This window comes from Pimephales promelas, chromosome 18 (assembly GCF_988280905.1).
Source record: "Pimephales promelas chromosome 18, fPimPro1.hap1.1, whole genome shotgun sequence".
In the NCBI taxonomy this organism is placed as follows: Eukaryota; Metazoa; Chordata; class Actinopteri; order Cypriniformes; family Leuciscidae; genus Pimephales; species Pimephales promelas.
The window spans coordinates 17,399,947-17,420,867 of NC_142786.1; the positions used below are offsets into that span (position 1 = coordinate 17,399,947).

Genomic DNA, 20,921 nt, shown 5'->3' on the forward strand with positions numbered 1-20,921 from the left:
ATTGTCCTTTTTGCAATGAAAGGGAGACTGTGTTTCACTGTTTTATGTTTTGTAATAGACTTTCTTTTTTGTTTAGCCTTTTAGAGCTTCTTTTTGAATCTTTTGAGGTGTGTTTTACAAAGCAGGATTTTATACTTGGTTGTATGTACACTGTTAAGAAAAAATACAAATGTCAATTGCTTAATTTTATTGTTGGTATTGCAAAATTAGCTATTTATATAACTAGGAGAAATATTGAACAGAAAGGAGAACAAGAACTTATACCAGCTTTCAAAAAAATGGTAAAATCACGACTTGTAATTGAGTTTAATTTTTACAAACTAATGAGTACATTGAGTATTTTTGAAATTGAGTGGTGCTGCAATAATGTGCTGTGTTCATTAGTTGATAATGAACTGGTTATTTCGGAAGTGTTGATGTGAGTTTTTTTTTAGATGTGAAAATATGTGGCCTTTTTTTGTGAATGTCTTTGATTGTCATATTTGTGTAATAAAGGATTGTCAAAATTCAAAAATTCTCTCTCTCTCTCTCTCTCTCTCTCTCTCTCTCTCTCTCTCTCTCTCTCACACACACACACACACACACACACACAGGCAAAACAAAAATCCACTTTATGTCTCCTTTCAATCCTGTCAATTTACAGACTCTTTTTGCATTATAGATATTCCCCTCTCTCTCTATCTGTAATAAACTGTAAGCACATGTTCATAAGGGGGACTGTAGAATCTATACTACAATTAACACTATCACAGGCTCTTTCTCTCTCTTATATACCGGCAGCCTAATCAATACAGTAATTAACAGTGTAAATAAAAGTCATAAGCGCAGTCAGAGACTCATTCAGCCCAGAATAAACCGCTGGTCACACAAGAACTGAAAGGTTAAGTGTGTGATTTCTGTGGCACTGAAGCCACAAAACAGAACTGCAAAAAGAATATATATATATAAAATATAACTGCAAGCAGTGATTGCGGGGCCAAACACCTTTTGACCGTATTTGACATATTTGGATTTAATTTGGAAACTTATTAAACTTTGCAAAATTCCCATTGTTAAACAGTTGCAACATATCGAATTATTAGAAAATCTTGAAAGCTATAACCTTTCTTAAACAGCATGGTTGGTTATAATTTTATCGAGACTTGAGTTGTTTAAGGTAGAATTGCAGCAATTGGCTCCAAATTACATAACATTACACAATTTTCTGAAGATGTATAACATGAGAATTAAACCCATAATATCTGGGTCAGGTGTTTGTTACTCATCCCTTTGTGCCACTGAGAAGACACACACGGGCTAATGTCTGTAGTTCAAGCGAAAATAACCTCAACATTTTTATTATTTTTAATATGAATTTGCTGCATGTTATATTTCTGGAATTCCTTTCTCAGACAGACACCACGTCTAGAACTGAAACGACTTTTCCACCACTTAAGGCCGCAGTACCTCTTGCGGTCTGGGCATGTGCCACACGGGATTCAAACCCACGACCGCAATGGTTCGGGATTCGTGACACATGGTTTAGCAACTTGCGCCACACTTAACGCGATTAGCATGCTAAGCTAGCTCAATGCTAATGTAGCTCATGACTTGTTACATCCAATCATGGCAAAATAGATATCCTCGGATTCAACATGACGCAAGGAATTGATAGACACCTATTTTATGATTTTGTGACAAACTGTTCACAAGTTACAGCCTCTGAACCAACTCTCGGTCGACCTTGTTAAATTTGCGACATCATAACTTTTTTTTCTATAAAAAAAAAAAATGAGATGAAATATATACAGTATATATATATATATATATATATATGAAGAGCTCTTTTCCAAAACGCTATAAATCCATTTCAATAGTTTTCAGGAAAACTACATTTTTTACCTAGACCCACACATTTTGTGAATATTCAAATTATCCTGTTTAAATGTTTTATTGGTTCAGTCTGAACATTTTGAACAATAATTATTAAATCAAACAACAATATTGTTAATGATAATTTAAAAGTTAATTTTATTTTTTTCCAAAACGCTATAAATCGAAATAAACCTCAAACAAATAGTACCAATTTCAACATATGCATGAAAAAAAACAAATTATTAATACCAATTTCAACATATGCATGAAAAAACGAATTATTAAAAATGATCAATATATGATAACGATATTCAAAAAAGGGATGGGCACCCCTCCAGCACATGCACACACACACACAGGCTACATAACATGTGAGCAAAGCGGAGCAGCATGACGTTTAAATATAAGTTAAAAAAAAAACAACAAAAAAAATAAACATTTCACATTTGTTTTTAATAATATTACATTACTTATTTTTATTATTTCATCTATGTTGAGTAGGCTATGAAAAGGGAACCGCATGAGATGAGTAAGATAGGATCAAAATTCAAAAGCTGCCCAATATCGGAAAATATTTGGAGTGCGTCAGACATGATTTTGACCACTTATTAAGTTTTGTTTTGTAGAAAGCTTGTAAACTTCGTTTCATATAAATTGTATCTTCATTTTAATAAATGTTTCGTCGACAAATTGACTGGATTAATACATTAGAAGTAAATATCAGACAATATAATCAGGACACAGAGGCGCGCAGGTGAACCGGAGCGCGTCTCATAATATGAACCGAAACACCGCGACGCTTGCCTCACACAGGCCTGAGAACTAAGCTACAGAAAGCTTTAAATATCTACTTTTAAACAAAACAATTAAAAACTAAAATAAATTGGCAACTCTCTGCGTATGTAGGCTAATTCGAAGTATGCGTTTCTCTATGCGCGTTCACTGCGAAGATGGCGAGTAAGCATCATCAACTTTATCTTTGTTGCTGACACTGACAGAAAACACTAGTTTATTAATAAACAATTCAAATGTTTCACGCATAATCATTACTTTTGCCGGTTCTTTGTGGCAAGCTTTATGCATACGTTGAGATGCGGAATATGCAATTAAAAACGCTCATATGGTTTCTCTCCCATTCAACCCGATCTCACGGGAATTCGTACGAATTTTACGAGGTGGCTAATTCGTACGAATTCGTACGAATTGGTCGTGAGATAGGGTAGTCCCATTTAATTAAATCAATATATGTGATTACTGATAATACAAATGGCTTAAATGATCTACTACTAGTCGACTAGAAAACTAGGACTCATTTTGAGGAATGAATGAACATAATAAACCTCTGTTCAGAGTGCCGCCGTGCTGGATTGTGTAGAGCGCTCATTGAATTTGAGGATTTATCGTGTTTAGGCTAAAAACAGGGCTGGTGCTTATCGCGGCTTGGGAAGAAACTGTATCTTGCAGTACATTTTAAACAAGGAAATATAGCGATTCGGCATGAAACGTTGATAGAGCAGTGAAAGGGTTCTGTCCGCAGCAGAATGACACGACAAACTCATTTTTTTTAAAAATGTCGTTTAACGCGTTTTGGAAAAGAGCTCTTCATATATATATATATATATATATTAATTAGAGCCGGGACTTAAGTTAATTAAGATTAATTAATTACAGACTTTAACTCATTGCATGGTTGTGTGCAAGCTATGCAACAAGGAATTCGCATATCACATCGACCCTCAAGTTTCACCTCAACAAAACATATACAATTGCACTAATCTGCTGGACTTGGTTGAACAAAAATAAACAATATTTTGTTGCTCAAGCTTAAGTATTCAGTCATTATTCAGTGGTATGGACCATTTTGCAAGATGTAAACAACACTGGTCCAGAAGCACTTCCTGTTTCAGTTTTTTAACACTACATAAAAGCTGGGATAAAATACAACCAACAGAACATATAAAACTAAATCAAAAATTTAAACAAACATCTTTAAGATGTTTTCTTTACGTGTTAAATAAAGAAAAGTTACAAACAGAAACAGGACGTGTTTCTGGACCAGTGTTGTTTACATCTTGCAAAATGGTCTATACTAAAAATCCATGTGAAAAAAAAAAATCTTCTCACTGTTCTCAGTTCAAATATTTATGCAATTAAAATGCGATTAATTAATTACAAACCCTCTAATAAATTAGATTTTTTTTAATCGAGTCCCGGCCCTAATATATATATATATATATATTATAAACAAAAAATGTTAATATATATATATATATATATATATATTAACATTTTTTGTTCACAATATTCACTTTAATAAGCCAATCTGGGCAATGTTACTTTCCTATACTGCTGATTGTAGTGAAGCTTTTAAAGTGGTGAAAATGTTGTTTATGTGTGTATGTGGTGTTATTAATGTGCTTTAACACACACCATGTGTAAGTTCATAAGTGGACAGCATTGCTGAGTATTTCCTCTTCAGTGAACCAAAGACAGTCTCAAAAGCTGGTGTTTCTGACGTCACAAACAACCTTGTAACCAATCAGATCAACGTCTGATCATGTGAGTGAGTGAGTGTGATCGTGTGAGTGAGTGAGTTCTGTCATGCAGACAGAAACGGGTCTTACGAGTGCAGGGTGCGGACGGAGGGTCCAGCGGGGTCCTGAAGTGATCGTCCTCACACACACACACCACAGAGCCTTCTTCTTCAGACTTGCTGTTCGCTGGACATGGGAAACACTCCTGCTGTCGAGAAGACATCTTATACGTGCCCGGAGGACAGGCTGGAGAGAGAAACACACAGCAAAGACCTGTCACAACAAAACCTGGAGCTTACAGAAGTATTCAATACAAGCCTGAACAATGGCATCACTTACAACCTGAGGCCAGAACAGGCTAGAAGGCTGTAGACCTTATTAGCCAACATGAAGGAACCACTTGGGAATATAATATGCTGGAGAACTGAGCCTCCAGGAACTAAAGCCTTTCTAACTAATGAGGTTTATAATACACATGATTAACGGGCTATTCGTCGCCTTTACGAACAGTAAGTGATGGAAGCTCTCGCTCATAAAACAGTAGAGGAGACACTCGAGCAAAAATCAAACGCAAGTTCACTATGGCCACTGTAGGAACGAAAAGTAAGAGCGTAAGGATGTATCCTCAATCATCTCACTGAGAAAATCAACACCTGGAGTTCACTGGACCAAACTTAAAAAACATGAAACAGTATATAGTTAAAATTTGTTGCTTGCAAAAAAAAAAAAAAAAAATATATATATATATATATATATATATATATATATATATATATGAAGAGTTCAGATGCAAAAGCATCTAAATGCCATTTGAAATTTTCTTCTTTAATGATGATTTTTATCAAACTTATATATTTAAGTTCAGTAATTTCACTTAAATAACAATTAATAGGTAATTATCATTGCCATTTAAGTGAAATCACTGAACTTAAATATACAGGCTTGATAAAAATTATCATTCTAGAAGAAAATTGCAAATGGAACTTAGAGGCTTTTGCATCTGAACTCTTCATATATATATATATATATATATATATAAATAAAATCTGCATATAAACCAAATGGTGCAGTTACAGCATCTACCAGCAGGGGCTAACCGGATCATGCTAACTGGGTTATGCTAACCAGCAAATTGCTGATCCCTGTAGAAGGTGCTATATTTGCATGCAAATTCCCCAAGGTCATTGTTAAGAGTATCATATGTAAATGATTACACTCAGCAACATCCATCCATTCATTTGCCAATCCCCCAATTTCATTTCCAGTCATTATACAATCCCCTCATCATTGCCTCAGTGCGCTGACAGGGTCATAAAAACAATTCTCTGGAAAACATGCAGTGAATATGCACATGGATACACAGAGATGCACACAGTGACCTAAGCAGCGTACATACACACACACACACACACACCTGTTTTCCAGCAGGGCAAGCAAAATCGAAGAGACAAAGGGAAAAACGGCAAATGGAATAAGGAATATAAAAGCGCAGATAACTCAAAACACACACAGATACACACCAAAACACAAGAACATCTCAGTGTATGAAATATGAAAGCAAAGTTCATGGCTTGTCGAGTTAATTCCTGCAAACAGCTCTAATAGAAAGTGTGTTATTAGACCTGTGTTTGTGTTTGCTGCTGGACTGTGATGTGCGGCCAAACACATTGAAGGGAATGAGATCACAACCCGTATCTGCTGACATTACACACACGTTCCCAGGGTCTCGAAATTAATTGTGTAATTCCACAACAGACCAGCTGGCTAAATGTGGATCAATTCATCTAATGTGACATCAGCAGGGGTTGATGAACAGGCACCAGAGATGATCGGCTCTGACGTCCAAGATTATAATATCTAAAGCCAGATATCTGAAGGGAAAGGAGGCGTGGATTACGTTTTCAGATATATACAAGTATACAAGAATTCTCAGCCTAACTTTATGCCTGGTTTTATTACCTGAAATCATGCACCACTTTAACTCCAATGGAGAACAAACAAATCATTTAAATTTGTTCATTTAGCAGGCACTTATATCCAAAGCGACTCACAAATGAGACTAATAGAAACAGAAACATTTAATTCAAGACAGAACACAACACAGGTAGTGTGACCTATACAATTTCCATAAGAAAGATTAAAATAAATGTGCAGAAAGAGTTTATTAGTCCATGTAAGTTCAAGAAGAAAAAAAAAACACTGGACATAAAATCTGAAGTCTTTGTCTCTCGCAGAAACATATCTGCTTTAGTGTGAGCAATCAGATTTCGCTGAGGGTCTTCATAACCACCCAGCTCCTTCGAACACACATCAATAAATCATAAAGAACGAAATAGAGTAAACGTGAGTAATGAATTGTTTCATTGGCGCTCTGACAGGAGGTATTAATGAATATTAATAAGTTTAAAAAGACGTTTGCTTTGCTCTCCCTCTCTCGTCTCGACACAAATGGCCTTCATTATTTTCTGGCAATAATTCCATGCCGTCTTCTTTCCAAATGTCAGGCTAGATTTGCAAGCAGCTGTCAGGGAATCAATAATTCATGTCATCATATTCAGATCACTGCCTCAATGCTGCTAATTCCAATTTATGAAAGAATCCCTTGCGAATGGAATAAATCCACATAAATGAAGGAGTGAAAGGTCTACTTTAAAGGTCCTGCCTAGCGTATGCTCTTCATGCTCCTGTGACAGTTCAGACCGTTGGGTTTAGATGAGCTATAATCACCGTTCGGCTTCAGGTGACCCACGTGGTTCCCATGAAACTGAGCATTCGGTAACCGTGATTATGGTGACATTGATATGGCCTCTGCATTGATCAGAGACACAAAAGCTATTTTTTTTTCTAATTCTCAAATGTCACAAACAATCACCTTCAGTGGTCTGGTAACAGCAGCCAAATTAAAATATAATTGGGAACAGAAATTCATAGAGATTTTGGTGTGAGACATAAAACACCCGACCAATGTGAATTTTAATCACATAACAACAACCTAGCTTCCTGTGAGCGCAAGTAAAACCACTCACATTTCCCCCAATTATGGTTTACATGACAGCCATAAATCGCCTAAACTGGACAGAGTCCCTTTCAGGGGAAATTGGAGAGAGACAAAGGAGTAGATCTTACGGTGTCACGACTCTTTCTCTGAATGTCTGATATCTTTGATCCTCTGAACACACCTCAGTATTTTCACGATTTCATCTTCACTCTTTTTCTTTTGATCCTACTCTTATCCTCTTTCTAAGTCTCTTTCACTCACTCCCATTTTCCCCAAAATCCATCTTCTCGGACTCTCAAATTGAATTCTGCTTATCACTTCTAACTGAACAATAGAAGAACCAAGGACAAGAGTCAGAATTAGAGGATATTACGCTGCTTAATCCTAATCAGGACAAGAATAATCCGAACTCCTCCTCGTGGGGCTTGAATCCCAGCCGCCACTCACTCCCACTGATCAATCCTCATCAATGCACTTCTCAACACACAGATCTGTTATGGCTCAAATCAATGATCCTTGCTCACAGTCTTGGACTTTCTGGACATTTTGCACATTCACATTTTTCTTGCATTAGAGTTCTGTCAACCGTTGTTAGTTTGCACGCTTCCTTCATCAACAGATCTTGCACTGTGTTCTCCCTTCCTTCCCAATGAAAACACACGAGGTCACCCACCTCCAGAGGCTTCGAGGCAAGGATGACATCATCAAAAGCGTCCAACCAGCTAATGTTGGGGCTTTGTTTGCTTTCTGTCAACTCTGATGGATGGTTTCCATTTAGCCAAGTATGGAGGAGATTTGTAAATGTCCAGAGCTGAGCCTGAGCCCCTGATGGAGAGGCACGACGCTGAGCAGATCCAAGAGGAGTTCGGCATCGCTACATGTGTGCACGATGATCTCCTGTCACCAGAACTCGAGGATTCAGGTCATTGCGTTTACAGATCATAGACCACTTCATGTGTAATTTCTCACAGAAGGTCCTGGGGAACCTTGTTATACAGAGGTAGAACTACATAACGGCTGTGAGAGATTTAGCAGTGTTGTAGTACTCGAGACTCGGACTCGTCTCGGTCTCGAGACCATATTTTAATGGTCTTGGTCTTGTCATGGACTCGTGTGCATTTGGACTCGGAATTGACTCGGACTCGAACATTTTTTTTTAGGACTCGGACTTATTCCCGAGTCCACTCGAGTTCAATTCAAAATATTTTTCATGATTATTAATGTATGTTAATTAGGGCTGTCGCGGTAACCGCAATATTGTAGTAGCTACCGCGCTTCTGACAAGACAACCGCAGAGGATTGCACGTAACCGCAGCAACCGCGATATTCACGTTTTTTTTTATTTTTATAAGGCTATACCCTTCTTGTTTTGAACGTAATGCATGTGTATTGAATGTTAAACCAGTTCATAATTATAACAAGACTGTTTATCATGGTGATGTGTAGCCTACAGGCTTCACACAGATAGTGAATGAGAGAGATCGGCAGAGCGCGTGCGATTACCTGCCTCTGTCTTTGAAGTCGTGAAAAGCTTGTCGTGTCAAAGGGAAGCGAAATATTTGTTGCATCATCATTTTAACGTTCTCTTCACGTGTATTTTCCCATAAATGCGCGTCAGCAGCAGCGCTGTTCAACATCCCACAGCACAAGGAAGCCGAAATAAAATCAGTGAGTCACGCATTGAATCAATGGGTCTCTAATAAGTGAAGCATCAGCTTCAGCGTTGCCCATGCGACGCATTGCTGCTCAGCTGAGCCTTGAAAAGTTGAACATCAATGTTAGAAATAATTAACATATTGTTTCTTTACATCTCTTTAAATGAATCAGCTTTTTTAAACGTGTTCGTTGAATGAACGGTTCAATGACTCGCTCAAAGTCCGTTGTCATAACAATATGTGCGCTGAGTGAAAGTTTTTCAATGTGCATATACTGTAGACGCTGTTTAGTTTCGGTTACAATGCTTACTGAAAATGTCCTCGTTTTTGTCCACATCGTAAACTTTATTTATATAGCAACAAAAACATATAAATTAAGTAAATAAATGGCGGTAATACCGCATATCGCGCTATCCACTCAATATTACCGCAAGGGAAATTCCATAACCGCGACAGCCCTAATGTTAATAAAATATTTCTTTAAATTGATTGACACATCCAGTGATTGGTGATTTTCTAGTGCGCAACTGTGCATGACAAATTGTAATAAAATTACTTTTAACACCACCTACTATGTGGCCTTTTTACCCTAAACTGATCATATTTTTTAAACTCTAAGTAAATTCAGTAAAAAAAAAAAAAAAAAGGATTTCTCTAAGTAAATAAAAGTAAATTAGGTAATCAACCCTCAGTGGTCTCGGTCTCGACTCGGACTCGACCGTCTCTGGTCTCGGACTCGACTCTCTATGGACTCGGTCTTGACTCGGACTCGACTCTTTCTGGTCTCGGTCTGGACTCGGACTCGAGTGAGGTGGTCTCGACTACAACACTGAGATTTAGCATAGTGATATGAAGACGGAAAAGGTTCTATAAAAAAGTAAATTGAGAAGGATGGACAGAAGAAAGGAAATGAAAAATACAGATAAGAAAGATGGAAGGAAAATCAAATAAGGGAAAAGAAGAGAAAATGAAAGAGAAGGAACAAAGGAAGTGGGAAACAAGGAAAGATGGACAGACCAAAGGGAGGAAGGAAGGAAGGAAGGAAGGAAGGAAGGAAGGAAGGAAGGAAGGAAGGAGGGAGAGAGGGAAGGAGGAAGGAAGGAAGGAAGGATGTCAAAAAGTAGGAAAGGAAAAAAATCAATGGAAGAAAAGGAAGTAAAGATGGAAGGAAGAGGGGGAAAGGGAAAATAAGCTGGAAAGAAAGAAAAAAGTGGGGAAGGTAAAAAAAAGAAAAGAAAAGGAAAGCAGGCAGGAAGGAAGGAAGGAAGAAAGGAAGGAAGGAAGGAAGGAAGGAAGGAAGGAAGGAAGGAAGGAAGGAAAATGATGTCACATTAAATAAGCGTACTAATGTGTGGAGGTGTTTCTGCGAGAGAGACCGAAGCTTCGGCGAACAGCAGGGTAGCGTTTCACAGTGGGGAGACGGCACTGCAGAAATTGATTTCCTGTAGGCTTTCAGTGACATTACCCCTGTCCCCTCGAACCCCAATCTCAACACTCCTATATCCACGTCTGCCTGATCTCAGAAAGCAAGCTATCAGCTTTCCCTCATTAGGCCGGGAGAGAGGGATGAGAGAGGAAGGAGAGAGAGTCCTGTCCATTTGCATTCCAAACCCATCAGGCGGGTGTCAATAGGTATGTTTGCATCTGAATGTCAAAGCAATTTCAGGTGCGGCACTCAAGGAATCGAGAGAGATGGAAAAGAAAAAATAAGTAAAAGCTCGTTTCTGAATCACTGAAGGGTGTCCAACTGATGAGGGTGCTGGGTTTGGAGAATGAGATGCAGGCAAATTTGCAACATCTCTCAGAAATATCGAAGCACGACAGGTTGGGCACATTTGCAGCCTCAAACAAACACGCTCCTGATTGTTAGCTCAGGTAATGGATACCTCGCTTTCAGGCCGTGAGCTCAGCTTGAACATTACGCCATAAAGCAAAGTGGAACAGAAGTCATTCCTCAAAGTTTTGCAGACGCTACCAATCGAGAATCTGAATGTCTTGCATTACAAATTGCTGTGAAGTGTCCAAACGTTTCCCTCTTAACAGGTTAGTCAGCAGAAAAACACAACAATTTAATTATAATACAAAAGATTAGAGGCATGTTTGTTGATTGATATCCATTTTTCGAAGACAAATGGATGTCTGGAGGCTGGTCACATTTTCCATTATCAATGGCGTAGAGGTCAGGAACGAGAACAGACATTTTTTCCAAGTAACAACATGATTGTGGTGTGGCAGAGTAAATCAAAGCAGGGAATGGGAAGAGGGAAAATGGGTAAAGATAGAAACAGGGAGAAAAAGGAAAAAGGGGGGAAAGAAAGCAAGGAAGGAAAAGAAATTGATTCTTATGGAGCAAGCCAAGACTGATGGAAAAGGTTCACCTTTATGAGAAAGTCCAGTGATCATAGCACCTCTGACTTTTGACCTCAGTGCCAAAGGGGAAAAGGGGGGAAGAAAGAAAAAAAAGCAAGATAGACCAGGGGTGCCCGATCAGGCACCTGTAGAATTTAGTCGAGTCAATTCACCTTCATTGATATAGTGCTTAAAACAATACAGGTGTTTCACGGCAGCTTTACAGTGATAACAGGAGATTACAGTAACAGAGAGTGTTTAGGCTTTACAGCAGATCTAGAATAAAGTTATTGTCCAGATAAAGTTAGTTTTTGATTGATTCACTTCCATTGCAAAGATCATTAGGTATTTACTTAACACAACACTGTTCTACAGAAAACAGAAACGTTATTGCGTTCTCGCACGATAACAGTGTTTGGTGCTTGAGAACGCAAACTTTGAAACAGGATCTGACCATCTAAAATACATGGACTACCCAGACAGCAACATGTCGGCCCAGATCCGGGCCACATCTGGTACATGTGGATTCAACCAGTCTCAGATGCGGGCCGGATCCGGGCCGACACTATGGTGCTGTCTGGGATAAGATCATGTTTATTAAATATCCAGTGACCTCTAATCAAAATGGTAGTGCCTCAGACCTTACTGTACCTGAGGGAAACAGGGGAAGGAATAAAAAGGAAAGAGATTGAGGGTGAAGGTATTGATCATGCCAAGATCTAAAACTGTAGCGCCTGACCTTTGTGCCTAAGAGTCGTCAATCCAATCGGCCACGAAAATAACAGGGTGGTCCACCTTTGGAAATCGAAGGGAGTAAATGGTTGTGAAGACATGACAGGATCGATGACAAGGGTAGCTGGACACTGGCGGGTCTGTAAGGGCTTTAAGGTCAGAGTGACCCTCGTGGAGAAATGAGAGGCTCAGCTGGAGATGAATGGATGTACAGGGCAGGAGGTCATGACGGCTAATTAACAGTCCGCCTGAAGGATCTTGAATAGCCTACATAAATGCCTATACGATGACAAACACACAGTTACATTTGTATCACACAAACTCACCAGCTCCGCAAACACAAAAACGTGTGACGCTCCAGAAGTGCAAGAATTAACCACGTTTGCATAAAAAATGAGGCAGAAACGCAATCAAGGCCACAATTAAGCTGAGAAGGTAAAAGGCTTGTGACCTTGTTGTGTAATTAACAGCTTCTTCTTTCATTAGTTTTTTTTCTCTTTTTTTGAGGGCCCCATTTTAATGAAGACACAGGATGCTCTCGGGAGAGGTTGGAAGGGAAGTCGAGACATTGCTAAAGTGGGGAAATGAGAACTAGAGCTGGAGGTGCAGCTGCGATGAGGAACGAGAGAAGAGAAGACAGACAAAGCCTGAGATTATCATTACAGAGAGGAGGAGGAGGAACACAAAGAACCAAACAAGCGTTTACAGTGAGAGACGAAAATCTAATTGAAAAGTTTGACTTTCCCCAAAATCAACATGTCTTTTGCACTAATGTAGCGTTTTAAAGAGCCTGTCATTGGGTCTCACTATGGTTTCTGTTGTTTTGTTTCTTGTTAACGCATTTTTTATTTCCTCACGATAACTTTCAATGAAACCCCAATGGATGCATGAGTCTGAGACGCCTGAATGCACCATATGTGTAACTAAGATCATATGCATTTTAACATCACTCTACAATCCAATCTACTAGTGCAAAATGCCTGTGCAAAATAATGCCTGTGTGGCCGTGTGTTTTTAGCAATTGTTGGTTTGGTGTGTTTGGGTGCTCAAATGAATAAGCGCGACGATTCAGGGAGGAAATCTGCTTTCTTCCTCCCTCTGTCTCTGGTCCTGTGCTAATAATGCCCGTGTGCCCTTGTGTTTTTAGCAATATTGTTGGTTTGGTGTGTTTGAGTGCTCAAATGAATAAGCGCGATGATTCAGGGAGCAAATCTGCTGTCTCTGGTCCTGCGCTGTGCTCAGTCATTGTGCAGCGGGAGAGGGGGAGTGACCAGCGGCTAGAGTGGCAAAAGCCATGTGTGCTTCTTTTAGCGATATACTTAGAGACATCTTTTGCATTTCTAATCCAAAGAACTTCAAACTCGGCACTGCACTTACTCGTGCCCGTAGCAAGACACTTGTGAAGTTTGAGATCCATCGGACTAACGGTTCAAGAGATATGCGATTAACCGACAGACAGATACACACACACAGACACACAGACAGATACACAGACAGACAGACAGACGTTCCTGCAATTTATACACTCTAAAAAATGCTGGGTTATTTTAACCCAATTTTGGGTAAAATATGGACAAACCCAGCCATTGGGTTACATTTTTAAATGACATTTTTTACCCAATGGCTGGGTTTGTCCATATTTTACCCAAAATTGGGTTAAAACAACCCAGCATTTTTTACAGTGTAGATGGATGGATAATAATACGAAGTGGTTTAAATCTGAATAGTTTTGAACATTGTTTTTTCAGCTGTCTGAAAAATGCTGTCACATTTATTTAATAGACTATGACATGAACAGTTTTTGAACTAATTTTGTTTGGCCCAGGAAAAACATTTGAGTAAAGTCTAAATACACTCTAAAAATGCTGGGTTCTTTTAACCCAATTTTGGGTCAAATATGGACAAATTCAAACATTGGGTTAAAAAATGTAATGTAAAAATGTAACCCCAATGGCTGGGTTTGTCCATATTTGACACAAAATTGGGTTAAAACAACCCAGCATTTTTTAGAGTGTAGTGTGTAAATCATTTTTTTAAAAACATTCAAATCTTTACACATTTTCTATGTGTAAATATAAATACACATTTTGCAATCTTTCTGATTTCTCATAGATTGTAAAAATAATCAAACAACAACTGATTACAAATGATTATATTTAAACTCACATCATGATAAAAACTCATTTTTAATGTCTATTTTAATGTCTAATGTTTTAATGTCACAGTCTCACAATTTGCTGTATTTATTATAAAACAAATGCAGACTTGGTGAGCAGAACAGACTTCTTTCAATTCATCCCAAACACTGACACACACACACAGATTTATCATACTTCTTTTGTCATTGAGTGACTACTACTGTATACAGTAGGGAAGTGTGTGAACACAGCCTTGGTGTGCAGCCAGCCTTCTAAAACTTTAAAGCATCATGGCGTAATCAAATATCCATAAAATATCCATAAAAAAAGAGTAAACTGTATGAACGATGGAAAACGTCCACTTTTGCATACTTTTACCAATCCCTAAGAAACTATTTTTCCCAAGACATTTTCCTGCATACTTGTAGTGGCATTCCCAATAGAGTAACCTAGGACAAAATGTCTCGTTCAAGTGAACAATGATGAGAGTTCAGCAATTCTTCAGACACATCCCTTCATCCACGAACCCAGACCTTTACACCAACCGTGTACTTTTTGCAACACCGCTTTCACAAAACTGTAGGAAAAACACTCTAAAACAGCATTTGTAACTCACTAGAACAATTTCCTTCGACGAAAAGTGGAAGAACTTGCAACTGAACACTCCAGTCCAGTCTCCATGATTGCTCAAACTGTGCATAAAGACTCAGACAGAATGTGTTTGCGCCTCTTCCACGCCAGCTCTGAGGTGGTGTTGGGTTGACGTTCACACACAGCAGATGGGTTTGGAGTGTGTGTGGGTGTATCTATTGATTTCTCCTGGCCTGCGGTCTTCAAGTGCGTCTCTTTCTCCTCACTCCCTCTCTCCATCGTCTCGATCCAGACTCGCTCCAGTCGAAGGTCTCCATCGCTCTTGGCAAATGCCAGAGCTGTTCCTGCCAGACTATGCCAAGTGTCCTCTGAAACCTCCTCTCTGGATAATGGACTTTGCGAGAAACATTGAGTAGGATGTTTGTAATCGCCAGAGATTCAGTATGGATGTTTCTAAAGATCAGCAGCTTGGCATATGGTTGTATGTACGCTTCCTCCCTCGACTGAGTAGGGGGAGGCTGCAGACCTGGAGCCGGCAGTTTTACGCCCCTGACAGTTTTAAGCCCCTGTTTGTCCTGATGCGTCCAGTAGGGGGAGACTAAACTAATGACGTTATATGAGCCTAGTCCTATTTCATTACAGATCTATAGCATCAGACCTTCTAGAAGGGACATGAATTGAGGTATTTTAAATAATCTGCTAATGTTATTATTGTTGATTGAATTGTAATGATACAATATTGATTATTTCTAAACGACAAGCTAAGATTCGATGTCAATTCAAAAGATAGGTCTATAATTTACAGTTTGTTTTACAATCATTTTGCTATTTTCAGAACCTTGATGTCATTTTTCAAAACTCTAGACACAAAACTCAAAACGGTTATCACTTGTAACACAGGCTGTCTAATGTTAAAAACATTGCAGTGCATTCACATCTTTAAAGAAATATTGCACTTGCACAATCATTGGTTCAAAAAACAAATTTACAGTGAAATAGGCCTAAACAAAACTATCACCCACACACAAGAAACCGATAGTTTCACTGTCATTTTTCGTACAATCATTAAATGTTGTAGAACAAAATAGGTGATACAGGTTTCATTACGGCACATGTACAGTGTTGCAGCCCATTCTCACCCCCAAGGCGTCACTTAACTGACGCCTTGGGAAGCATTTGGACATGCTTCAATATCTGACGCTTTAGGCGCCCTTTAGCGTCAGCAAGATGACGCCCTAGGATCGCGTGTACCCTACCCCCACCCCACCCCACACCTAAACCTAACCGCGTCCTCTAACAGACGCTTTCCTTTAGCGTCAGTTAGATGACGCCGAAGGATCGCGTCATGTAAGTGACGCTAAAGGGCGCCTAAAACGTCAAATATTGAAGCATGGTCAAAGGTGACGCCTTGGGGTGAGAATGCGTTGACAGTAAACACATCTCTGTAAAGCAGTACTGCAGTAGTAGAGAGAATACACACATAGAAGAATCATTCAACAAAGTGTGTGATATATTGATGCAAAACACTACAATCACAACATAAGTTTATTGATTCTCATTATCTTGAAACTTTCATGATTTACTGTAAACATTAGGGGTGTAACGGTACATGTATTCGTATTGAACCGTTTCGGTTCGAGGCTTCCGGTTCGGTACGCATACAAACCGAACGGTTGCTTGGACCATTTTTCTTGCCGGCAAAATTCGTGCTGACGCGGCCAACACAACGTTGCGCAACATCCAAATGGCAAGGGTAATGAAAGCAGAACGAAACTGCGCTCCTCGTTATGTGCTTCACGGATCGTTTATCAGTTCGGACCAGCAACATCTGTGCAGCGCGAGCCGATCTCGATCAAGCAACACTGTTACCACACCGCGCTAAGAGATCGGTAAAGAAAACATTTGAATTCGCCACTGAGGTAATAACATCGCTGCGAGATCTAGTGAGATGCATTCACATTTCTCCGTTATTAACCGTAGATCTCTATTAGATCAAACAGCGCTGTCATGGAAACCAGGAGAAACATTGTGCCGTGAATGAACTAGTACTTTACGTCCACAGACCAGCAACATTCACCATGGATTTAATATAGTAACACTAACTGTAACCAGTTTGGCTGGAATGGTGAAATGCTTTCAAGTACTTCACACATCTTTTTTCCAGCACTTCAAAATTCAAATATTATATAAATAAATATATATTTAAATGTTATTTTTAATGTGATGACCAAAACATTATTTGTTTATCCTTCAAAGATGACCCCTATTTATAAACCTGAAAGTTTCAAGATCTAGGAAAACTCACACTTATTTAAAAATATTTTTTCTTTAAACAAATAGGAAATTTCTCTGGCATTTCTTTCTTTTTGCTGTATCGAAAACGTACCGAACCGTGACTTTAAAACCGAGGTACGTACCGAACCGTGATTTCTGTGTACCGTTACACCCCTAGTAAACATGGAAGATTGTGTGTCATGCATTAAGAGTAACACAACAGTTACTTATCATTTTGAGCAGTTGTATCATTTGATAGTTAGATCATTGTAAGGAAATGAATAGACACTCATTTGAAATGTAATGTGTGAATTGCCTTTTGAAATAGTAGTACTTTGATGTTAACTTGTGTCATATTGAACAGGTGATTTTTGTTGAATGAACAAATCATCTAAGTTTTATGTATATTGTATCCAAGCAATTGAGAAAAGGGTTAGAGTTTTTAAAATGTGCATTTTGATCAGTGGTTGTGAGTTTTGTGTCTAGAGTTTTGAAAAATGACATCAAGGTTCTGAAAATAGTAACAAAGAGATTGTAAAAAACTGTAATAAAGTCAATTATTTCGAGAGACAATAAGGCTAAATATGGTACATAAATGTAATTTTATATACTTCACAACAACATATATCAGTCAGTTTCCTGTATATAAAACAGTTTAAAATAATTAAGTCTTCAGTAGGTCGGTCAAATATCATTACTTTGTCCATCTGATTCAACTATGTGTATTAGCCTAATATTTTCAAAAACAAATCTTTGGCTGAGTGAAGAGTGAAGCCCAACTGAACATCTGGATGTTTTAATCCTTATAGTGAAGATAAATCCACTGTCTATAACGTTTATTTAAATAAACAAATACATAAAAATTAGTTGAAGTCTAGACGGTTATTAATGTGTTTGTTTCCAGCGTCGTTTTACGTTATTCCGCCATATATCCTTCTCCCCCTACTGGACGCATCAGGAACAACAGGGGCTTAAAACTGTCAGGGGCGTAAAACTGCCGGCTCCAGGTCTGCAGCCTCCCCATATAGCCTCGACTGGAGTGAAGCCACTGAGTGTTTTTGCCCGCACTAGAGTTTTAAAAATGTAAACTCTATCAGAAATTACTCTCCCTCATGTTGTTTAAACCTGTAAGACTTTCGTTCATCTTCGGAACACAAATGAAGATATTTGTGATTAAATCTGAGAGCTGGATCACTCCTCCATAGGCTTCTAAGGGATCGAAACTGGCTGGCCCAGAAAGTTATTAAAGACATCATTAAAATAGTCTGAGTGACGACATTGGCTCAACCTTAAAGGAGTAGTTCACTTTTAAAAAAGAACTTTTGCTGATAATTTACTCACCCCCATGTCATCTAAGATGTCAATGTCATTCTTTTTAGTTTTTTTTTTAATTAAAGAAAAAAAATTGATTAAAACATTCCAGCATTTTTTTCCATGTACTGGATTTTAATGGGAACCAAATGGTTCAAGGTCCAAAAGACAGTTTCAGTGCAAACTGCAATCTGTTCAAAGGGCTTTAAACGACTACAGACGATGAATAAGGGTCTTATCAGGTGAAACGATCACTCATTTAATAAATAAATAACAAAGTTTAAGTTTTATAAGCTCAAATGTTCGCCTTGCTCTGCACTGCGATGCACGTTCGTGACTCTTCTGTTCAAACTCGTTCATCAAAATGAACAATCTCATTTGGTTGATTAAACGAACAAAATTAACCGATTGACTCGGAAAAAGTATTTGTTCATTTTGATAAACGAGTTTGAACAGAACAGAGCAAGGTGAGATTTGAGCTTATAAAACTTAAACTTTGTTATTTATTTATTAAATGAGCGATCGTTTCACTAGATAAGACCCTTAGTCATCGTCTTGAATCGTTTAAAGCCCTTTGAAGCTGCACTGAAACTGTCTTTTGGACCGTGAACCGTTTGGACCCCATTGCAGTCCATTATATGGAGAAAATGATGGAATGTTTTCATCAAAACCTTCATTTCTTTTCGACTGAAGAAAGGATGACATGGGGGTGAGTAAATTATCAGCAAAAAAGTTTTTTTTGTGTGTGTTTTTTTTTAAAGTGAACAACTTGATTAGTGATTAGTTCACTTTTGAAAAAAACTTTTGCTGATAATTTACTCACCCCCATGTCATCCAATGTCCATGTCTTTCTTTCCTCAGTCGAAAAGAAATTAATGTTTTTGATGAAAACATTCCAGGATTTTTCTCCTTATAATGGACTTCCATGGGAACCAGGTCCAACCGAGGTCCAAACGACAGTTAATAACAGTTTCAGATGCAGCTTCAAATGTCTTTAAACGACACCAGACGATGAATAAGGGTCTTATCATGCAAAACGATCGGTTATTTCAAAGCTTATTCCAAAAATGTTACTTTTCTAAGGACAAATGCTAGCCTTTCTCCATTCTGTGAGGCGCGTTTGCAACGTCACGTAATACGTAATTACGTTCAAAAGGTCACGGGCGACGTATAGCCAGAAGTACAGAGTCAGTGTTTACAAGTTAAACGCATAGGTTGAACGTGCAAACTAACACAAACGCCGTTTACAAAAAAGGAATTAAAAGGTAAAACAACGATGTCGGACGATTTTGATTCTGTACTTCCGGCTACGTCGCCCGTGACCTTTTGAACGTAATTACGTATTACGTGACGTTGCAAACGCGCCTCACAGTATATTACAAGGCTAGCATTTGTCCTTAGAAAAGTTACATTTTTGGAAAAAGCTTTGAAATAACCGATCGTTTCGCATGATAAGACCCTTATTCATCGTCTGGTGTCGTTTAAAGACATTTGAAGGCATCTGAAACTGTTATTAACTGTCGTTTGGACCGCGTTTGGACCCGGTTCCCATTGAAGTCCATTATAAGGAGAAAAATCCTGGAATGTTTTCATCAAAAACCTTAATTTCTTTTCGACTGAGGAAAGAAAGACATGGACATCTTGGATGACATGGGGGTGAGTAAATTATCAGCAAAAGTTTTTTAAAAAGTGAACTAATCCTTTAAGTTTATCAAGAAGAGAATACTTTCTGTGCGCAAATAAATGGGAGGGATAGGAGAAAAAAAATAGGAGGGATAAAAGTTAGTAAGTTGAAATCAAAAGGTCTCTTTAAATAATTTGGATGAAAATGATGAAAGAAATCAGATTTTTACAAGTGTGCAAACCACACCATACAAAAATCAGATTATAATCTGATGCACCTCATCTTAAACAGTTACATTTCCTTTCTATATCAGATTGTGCCGTGTATATACTGTATTGTACACAACAACTTGTTAAATGATTACAAACTCAGGTTTGTGCTGTTGCTGTTGCATGACAATGAGAGCAGAGTGTATGAAACATCTGTGCACTGCAGACTAGGTCTGACTGTTTAGCAACTATTGCTTGAAGAGAGAACCACACAGAAGAGGACCATGGATAAGGAGAAATTTATTCCCATTGCCCGTCACCTCTTCCATCACTCCTTCCTCAACACTTTTTTGTTGCTCCGAGTAAACGAGCGTTTGCAACCCATCGCCGAGCTTCATCAGAGCTGCGAGAGCCGGTGCTGTGCCAAGTCAATCCACACGCTCCCGAAGAATCAATAGCTTGTTTTTAATGGAGAAATCCTGGAGTGTTGCAGAATGGCACACAGAGACGCGTTCAGACGCCAGCGCTGCGATTGAGACACACACCACTGAACCTGACGCTCTTATGAGCGAATCCCACTGGTGTTAGAAAACTCTCCGTCAAACTCAAGACTCACACAGAGAGGAGATGTTCCTCAGGAACTCCACGCTTC

General features: G+C 38.6%; 1 protein-coding gene across 1 annotated transcript in view; it reads right to left on the bottom strand.

Annotated features, from left to right (window-relative positions):
- Nucleotides 1-20,921, bottom strand: part of epha10 (EPH receptor A10) — a 238,340-nt gene that overhangs the window by 102,440 nt on the left and 114,979 nt on the right. The window contains exon 4 of the mRNA XM_039654266.2: nt 4,479-4,634. Within this exon, the coding sequence (XP_039510200.2) occupies nt 4,479-4,634 (156 nt within the window). The remainder of the gene's footprint in view (nt 1-4,478; nt 4,635-20,921) is intronic.